This window comes from Hakea prostrata, chromosome 6, assembly GCF_041222555.1.
Source record: "Hakea prostrata isolate BN-2017 chromosome 6, UWA_Hpros_2, whole genome shotgun sequence".
NCBI classification, from domain to species: Eukaryota; Viridiplantae; Streptophyta; class Magnoliopsida; order Proteales; family Proteaceae; genus Hakea; species Hakea prostrata.
In genome coordinates, this window is record NC_142605.1 from 23,379,442 (window position 1) to 23,388,526 (window position 9,085).

General features: G+C 34.9%; 1 protein-coding gene across 1 annotated transcript; it reads right to left on the minus strand.

Moving 5' to 3' along the window:
* Positions 1-1,011: 1,011 nt before the first annotated feature.
* Positions 1,012-3,144, minus strand: LOC149012722 (cytochrome P450 CYP82D47-like). Its single transcript, XM_089159462.1, has 2 exons — positions 2,176-3,144; positions 1,012-1,635 (listed from the first exon to the last, which is right to left on the minus strand). Exons 1-2 carry the CDS (start codon positions 3,142-3,144, stop codon positions 1,012-1,014), a joined length of 1,593 nt encoding a protein of 530 aa, XP_089015588.1.
* Positions 3,145-9,085: the final 5,941 nt, after the last annotated feature.

Here is a 9,085-nt window from a genome sequence, read left to right on the forward strand (position 1 = left end):
AAACCCAGCAGTTAAACCGTTAATTAATTTGTTAAGTTGAAAAGTTCCCTTGGGTCAGGGATAAAGTTTCACCTTATATTTAAAATTATAAATAATAGTTACCCTTGAGAATGTAATCAAGGTGCGCAAAAGTTGGCCTGAGCAAACCTTAGTTCCTTAGGAAAAAATCAGTTATTTGCTTAAAAAGATCCAAGATTGTCTAAATTGATATGAATGAAAATCTGATATTTTGCAGTCCTACGTCCCCCTTCCCCCATGAGAAACTATTTAAAAGAAAGAAGAGCTTTTGACCAAAAAAAAAAAAAAAGAGGTAAACAAAAGCAGCTATAAAAATTTTTAGGGCCACTCCCAAGAAAATTGGAGAAAAGCATAGGCACTCCAAAACTATGTGAAATTGGGAGATGCACCCTTTTCCATTAAAATCTTTTAATTAGTTAGAGGAATGATGAATACACTCTTACTTGTATTATGCTTATAATATAAAATAACCAATGAAGGATGAAGAAGAAACTCATAAAAGTAAGAAAGAAGATGAAAAAGATTAAGGACAATATAGAAATCATGAAATTATCTAATCATGACTTAGTGGAATTTGCTAACAGAAAGTATTGTATAGATTTAAGACAATTTGTGAGGAGAGTCATTGCCAATTTGACATAGCATGTTTTGGAATGTCCATGCTTATTGCCAATTATTGTGGGGGTGTCCTTAATATATTCCCAAAAAAGAAAGATGCATAACAACATATTTTGACTGAGTATTAGAAGATGATAATATAATGGGATCAACATTAGTGTTGAAAATATACAATTATGAGATTTCAAATTGTCAAACAAACTTATTATATATAGAATTTTCTTTTGGGTACATTATATATAGAAATTAAAATAACACAACTGCAACTATCTTAACCTATCTAGCTAGTGTTGCCCAACCTAACTCAGATTTTATTCTTAATTTTTATAATACTTAAAATAAGATTGCTAAATAATTATATATGTTTTGTCTCCGTTACTGATAAAGCTTGCTAGGAAGACGAGGCACGAGAAGGACTTCCAATGGGGTTGCCTTGAGATTTGTTAAGCCTGAACTCTCAGTCATATCCACAGGTACATCTGAGAGCGTTGCAAGGTCAAACCCTTGGAGCAAATGAGCTAGAGTCAAGTGCACAATCTGAGTGGCAAATGAAAGTCCAGGACACATTCTCCTGCCAGACCCAAAGGGTATAAATTCAAAATTTTGACCGCGAAAATCAATCCCTTTGTGGCTGTTAAGAAATCTTTCTGGTTGAAATTCATGTGGGTGGGACCATATTTGTGGATCTCGCTGAATCTTCCACAGATTTGTCACTACACGAGTGCCGGTCGGGATTCGATAACCAGCTATAGTGCAATCTTCCATGGCTTCATGCGGTCCAGACAACGGGGCTGCTGGGTATAATCGCAATGTTTCCTTGACAATGGCTTGGAGGTACTCCAATTTATTGATATCTGATTCAACAACCCTCCTGTCCTTACCTATCTGCATGTCCAACTCTTCTTGTGCTCTTTTCAGTACATGACGATTGTTGAGTAACAGTGAAATAGCCCATGTAAGAGTCACCACTGTAGTGTCATTGCCTCCTAGTATCACATTCTGAAAATTTTAAGTTTATATATTAGAACAAAGAAGAGAGTTTGAACATAAAATCAATTCTATACATGAAAATTTGGATCATATTTTAGTACGAAGACTTTTAGAGACACTGTAGAAATCAATCATATGAAATCTATTGTGCTATGATGAGTAGATTCTACTATGCTATGGACACCACAGTTGATTCCACATAATTGTTTCGTTAGTATCTGGGGTGCTCTTCTACATGAACATATCCAGTTTATGCATGAAATTATACCATAAATTATCTAGTAGGGTTATGATCACCTCAGCCCAAACCAAGGTTGTGATCTTTTGTACTCCATCACCAATCAGATGATTTCCCAGTAATTGTTGAAATGTTTTTAGAATAAATAATGGTATTTGAGTGATGAACAACAAAATAACAAGATAGATTAGGGAGAAGCTAGGGGTCATAATCCAGTCAGTTTAACAGGCATGATAACCATCTATTGACCCTCAGGGTGAGATGAATTGTAAACAAAACCATAAACTATATTAGGGCACAACAATACTCACCAGGCAAGTCGCCTTGATGACCGTCGCCGCATCATAATCATCAGTAATACTAGACTCTCCCATAATGGTTATCATAACATCCATGAAGTCTTGTTCAATCCTATCCTTGTTGCTGCTCACGGATGACCTCTTTCGCTTATGCTCCTCGTACCACCCGTGTAGTATAGAGTCCATGTTCTTGGCTGTCCTCTTCATATGTTTCTCATATCCTTGAACATCCCATCCCTCAAGAAAGGGTAGAGCATCTGCCATGATGAAGACGCCAAAATAATAGAGGCAGTCTCTAATTCCTTCTTGACATACCAGCTTCTCCTCCTTGTTGCAGGTATTATCGTTCCCGAAATACCTCTTTCCAGCCACCATTCGAAGAATAATATTGAGTGATGTGTCTCCCAACCACTTCTTCATATCAACCAACACTGAATTTGCAGAGTTCTTCTTCTCTGCCCACATCTCATACACCTCTTTTATGGATGTTTCAATTTCAGAGACTCTAACATGCTTGAACATCTCCAATCGACGATTTGAAAGAAGCTCAAGCGTTGCAATCTTGCGAGCCTCACGCCAATATGGTCCATATTGACTGAACCCAAATATGGCATTGTTATAGCCCATGTACTTCACGGCTATGGATTTTGGTCGAGTAGCTAGAGCTTTATCATTTATGGTGAAACACTCCTTTGCTACTTCCCAACTGCTCACCACCAATGCATGGTGCATACCTAGCCGGACTGTGAAGGCTGGTCCATATTTGTCAGCCATTGCACCAAAAGTAATGTGAGGAACTGAGTTTTTCCCTAGCAGATGAAGGTGACCAATGACTGGCCATGCCCCAGCTGCTTCAGGTGCTAACCTTTTAGCACAATTGTTGGAACTAGGTTTTTTCTGACTCCATATTCGAAGATAGTAAAGAAATACAAGGGAAGGGAAGAAGAAGGCAAGCATGAGAGATTGAAGAGAAGAATCCATAGCTTGTTGAAAGAAAACGAGGAAATTAAGGTATGAATGAAACTAGCGTTCTTATGCTCATATATATATATCTGTAATGTATGGACATTCATCGATCGTCTATAATTACGTTTCGTGTGTAAACGGTTCGCAAGCGGATGATGTCCTCGTACATGAGATATTGCATTTAAATCAAATACGGCATCTAAGTCATATATGGCACCCATAAATAGACAACGAGTTATTAGAAGTTTTTGAAATGAAATCCATGTGTCATTTTTTCCGTGATGGGGTACTCATAAAAATAGATTAATAAAAAATGAAAAACAAATGTTGGGTTAGTTGAGCATATTAAAGTTCAAATTCCCATTGAGATGTTTTGGGCTCGCACCCATCGGATAGACCTATATTTGTAATATTTTTCCCCTAATTTAGATTTGCCGACTATCAAAATAATAATAATATGGGTAAATATCACTTACCTCCCCTTTTAGTTGGACAAATAGCACTTACACCTCCTCTTAGTTGGATAATATCACTTACCTCCCCTCTTACCTAGCAAATATATCAAACACCTTCCCTTTGTTAACTTTTTGGGTTAAATTTAACTTTTACCGTTAAATATTTTTCTAAAACTCAAAAATACCCTTGACTAAATAGTTAAACTACTAAATTATCCTTAATTAAAATAATTATTTAAAACCAAAACACCATAGTTAAAACCTAAATTATCTTTAATTATTAAAAGCCCTACATACCCTTTTCAAAAATAAAATAAAATTAGGAAACAATTAAAAAACACGTATTAGAATCAAGTAAAATTAAAAATGCAATTAAAAAACAAAGGGCATATTGATAAAATTAAACGCATACTAGTTTTTTGGGTTTTTTTAATTGTTTGATAATTTTTTTTTTTAAAAAAAAGGGTATGTTGGGCTTTAAATAATTAAAGATAATTTAGATTTTAAGTATGGTTTTGATTTTTAACAATTATTTTAATCGATGGTAATTTAATATTTTAACTACTAGGGTCATTACGGTAATTAGGGTTTAAAATAAAATATATATTTTTAACCAAGGATATTTTGGGGTTTTAGAAAAATATTTAACAGTACAAGTTAAATTTAACCGATAAAGTTAACAGAGGGGATGTGTTTGATATGTTTGCTAGGTAAGAGGGGAGGTAAGTGATATTATCCAATTAAGAGAGGGTGTAAGTGCTATTTGTCCAGCTAAGAGGGGAGGTAAGTGATATTTACCCTAATAATAATAATAAAGAATGAGAACAAAATATAATTAAAAAATAAAAATTTTCATGATAATTTTTTTCGCTCAATTAATATTTTATTATGACCTATTCAAATTACCCTCAAGTTGTGAGAAATGCTTAATGCCAATTCCTTCAATCTTTTTTTAATTCTAAGGCCAAAAACATCTCACCTTTTGTAACTCTCATTCCTATTATCATTCATCAGTTGGATCATTTGTAACAAAAAATTTGAGGGTGATTTGAGAAATTCATGGTAGAACATTAGCTGGGAGAGAAAAATAATAACAAAACTGGGATTTGGTAACTATTTTCAAAAATGGAATCCATTTAAAAAAAAAAAAATTAGAATATCTTATTGAATAATTTTGTTTTTTAAATCTGACCATTTGAGAAATTTTCCCTATGTAATATCTCCATCCCTTTTGCATAAAAAGTTATCTTGTACCAATTTTTTTTTTGTTTTCTTTCCAAAAACCAAAATTTGATGGAATATAAAAAATTGTTATAATCTTTTGGGATTAACTCGTAACTTATGGGGACTATTATCTAAAGAGTAAAGGGTAATTTTCTTGAGTATGGAACCAATGAAGTTAGGTGTACTAAGTGCAATTAATGTTGCGACTTGAAAGTGTTTGGTTCCTAGTATAACATGATCTGTCATGATGTAATTATTTTAATTGTGCATATTTTTTTGCTTTAATATAAATGACTTTTTAGCTAAAAAGAATAAATGGTGATTTTTGTTTAGACCATTAGGCTTGAGGTTTGATTGAAGTCATTTTATTTTTTAAAATAATAATTTATATTTAATTCACTGTAGTATTGAAAAAGATCAATTAACCTCTTAATGAACAAATGGATATATGTTAATTTAATCATTCTCATGACTAGCTAAAATGCCTAGTAACCTTTTTTTTTTCTTCTTTATTTCAATGTCCTTTCTTCAACCTTGCAAAAAAGAAGTTCATCCTCCATTTGAAGCATTGCTGCTTTGGGTACAACTGCTTTAGATTCTTTGTCTACCCCGAACTGAGTGTTCAAACCAATTAATAATCAGTACCCCGCATGAGAAGGCTATCCTTCTCTCATATTTCAGTTACTTAATTTGGTAATCGTCTGGTTTTATTTTGAGCCCATCACAAAATCAAAGAAATTTCACAGATCTTCTCGCGTCCATAAATTCATTGGTTTTATCGAAACAACATCTCTACCAAGACAAAAATATCTAATCAGTTTCCCTTCCTATCCGCCAACTAGGGTATCTATTTAACCAATTTTCTCCACATCTGCTCTTTTTCAACTTCCATCTCGATCAAGAAGTCTCAAATGGATGGAGGAGTGTAATTCAAAAGTATAGATTTGAAGACATGAGTAAATCGACCTTCATCTTAACTAAAACCAATAAAATGCTACTTATCCACAAAGAATACTTTTCAACATGTAGATTTTTTTTCTTTCGGGGGAGGGGGAGGGCGCTTTGAAGTTTCCGCTTCAGGTTAATATACAAGTTGCCCAATAAGAGAAGATAGATTGATATGAAACTTCCACACACACATAAATTACAATCCATAACCATATGCGTTCTTTTTTTTTCTTTTTCTGGATAGATGAAATATCCAGATGTTTGACAAATAACTAAAATTCTAGTCGTTATATACATAGAATTCAAAACATGGTCCAAAGATGAGAAGTTTTTATCGTGTAGGATTTAAATTACAGGGGTGGCTGTATTATTTTTTTGTCGAAAGTCTAAGTATGTATCATGACAAACAAGTGGATTAAAAATGAAGTTTGGTCACCTTTTGTTTTGGAACTAGTGTTGCGTCAAATAATTGTTTTGTCCTTTGGCAAGTATTCTATTATAAGAAGAGATCCCAGCTCGGTAGTAAAGTCTTTTACGAGTCTAGATCCACTACACATGCATGTATGTATAGAGAAACATAACTCATCCTATACTAAGTTGATTGTCACAGTAGGCAAGGGATACATCATATGCCTATTAGTCTCTTTTGGGTAGGGATTCCATTTTTGTTGCCCTCAATACCTTTGTACAAGAAACCTAAAGATAAGTATTAATGCATTCTACAAATTACCCCCCCCCCAAAAAAAAAAAAAAAAAAAAAAAAAAAAAGAAAGAAAGAAAGAAAGAAAGAAAGAAGAAGAAGAAGAAGAAAGTATTAAGGCATGTACAACAAATAACATAATTGGTCATGATTTCTAAGGCTGTGAGATGGGTGATCCAAACTCCCCCAGTGAGGTTCATCGAATTTCAAAATGGGCGTAAAACCAAGTCTATGGCCCCATTACGAAAGTTGAAACTTCAAAATAATCTGACCATTTATTTGATATAGAGGTTACTAGCAAGTATGGTTCAAAAACTTAGAAAAAATTTTGCTCTATTATACCTTAGCTTGCAAGAATGGTACTCAATTGTGTGGGGGATGGAAAGGGCACCTCTTTCTGGTTTGATCCCTGGGTATACTGCACCAGGGGTCATAAGATTGGTGCAACTAATTACAATCTTTAGCCTCGAGGTGTCAATTTTGTACAGATGGTGGGAAGTAAACAAGTGTTGACACTGGAGATTAAATCTTTCTTTGAATCTGTTGTAGTAAATTTAGCACCCCTATCTCTCTTTACTTCCTCTGTTGGTTACTAGAAATATGTTCTCTCTTCTTTTGGAATATTTACATCTAGCTTGTTAGTCAAGTGTCATTTTTATTAAAGCATCCCTCTTTTTGAGCAATGAATTTACTCCCGTGGAAGGTTTTCTAGGAGTTAATATCCATCCTAAATTCAAAGTTTTCTTTTAGCGCTTTCTCCTTGCAGATTTACTGATCTATTCAACCCTCTCATGGTGGATCCCCATTTGACCTACTTGTGTTTTATATGGTGATGGTATAGAGTCCAAGTGGCACCAATTTTTATCTTGCGAATGGAGCAAGCATGTATGAGCTGCGAGACCTCTAGGGTTGAGAAAGGAATTCTTCAAAAGGAGATTTTTTCTTCACTTATGCAGATCAATATCTCAAATCCAGCTCTTGATAAACTTTCTTTGGAATGGATGTTCTTAGTTTTTTTAATGACCTTTTATTTCATTTGGAAAGAGTTCATTGTGTTCAAGAACTAAATCCCCTATCATGTTAGTATTGTGAATTTGTTTATGCTTGTATCTCGGAGCTTCAGCTCTCTCCACCAGGTGTTGTTGGGGAACACCAAACCCCCCCCCCCCAAGAGGAGTGCCACTTTGATTATATCCCTTCATACTTACGTAAAATATCATGTGCAAGAATTGACCAACCTCTCTTAATGTGTGCAAGGACTTATAATAAAAAAACTAATGAAGATTGGTTGGTGTTTTATCATGGAGTCTGGATCGTCTCCCCCGACAACTGTTGACCACGAATTACAAGGGGGGCCTACAAGCCTAGGGTGATGAAGTTTATTTTTTTAAATGATTTATTATTTTTTACTTGTGGGCCCCCATATAATTTGTAGTTGTAACGCCATCGGGGGAGACGATCCAAACTCTTTAGCATGTACTTATGTTGAGATGAATATAGGGATGTTTGGGATGTTCTTTTTAGATATGTTTCATGTGTATAGGTTTCGCTTATTCCAAGGGACCACTACAATCACAAGGCGGCATCTGGTGCTCGGAGTTGAATATGGTTAAGATGCTTAATCACCCTTTTCCCCATCCATGGCCATTGGATGGTGTGGGCACCTTGATGTTAGCTATGTACTTTGCAGTTCACTTTTCATGATGTTTACAAATTCCACCATCTTAAAATGGCTAACTAATCTGGGCAAATAGGCTATATATGCTTTTCGCTTTTCATCAAGGTTGGGCAAGGTCAGGCTTTTCCAATCTCAAATCATCCCTATATGCTTTTAACTAAGCTTATTCATGCTCTAATCCTAATTGAGGTCCAAAATTCTTGTCATTTGCCCTAAGCCCGCAAAGGCCAAGTCAAGCCCATTCCCGCCCTAGTTGTCCCTAATTGGGCCAGGTCAAAATAGGTTGGCCCTAGCCCTATCCCTGATTGCATTGATCATGTCCATGCCCAAAGGCTAAGCCAGCCTTGAACCCTAACCCAACCTATTGAAACAAAATAAAGAATTTGCAATCTATTGAAATTGAACCTAAGGTATCTTGGATGAGAGGTGATGCTTTACCGACTAATGAATCTTCCATTTGGGTTATAACAAATGTTTTCATTAAAACTTAATCAAATTATACTCACATAGGGTTGATCATTTTTGTAACCTAATCCTGCCCTTAGGGTTGAAAAAATCAAGCTGAGATCGGGGTGGGCTCTAGTAGGTCTATCAGGCCGGTCAACAGAGTTTTATTGACACCTCTACTATTTGTGATCAAATTTGAATCATAGAAATAATTGATATGCATTATCTAGTTTGCAGTTGATTTTGAATCTAATATGTGATTAACTTTGAACCATCTAATATATAAAAATATTGATCTATTATAATGTGTATTATATAATTAAGGAGAAATTTACATGTAGGTTTTCATAGTGAGGCCTACACTATTGTTGGGTCTCCTTAGAGTTAAAAATTATGCTTGGATCCTAAACCAACTAATACCGTTTGTAAGTTGTTAAGTTTGTTCTCAAAATGACTAAAATGCTCCCTCTAACCCTCAAGCTACATCCACCCCTCCCCCCACCC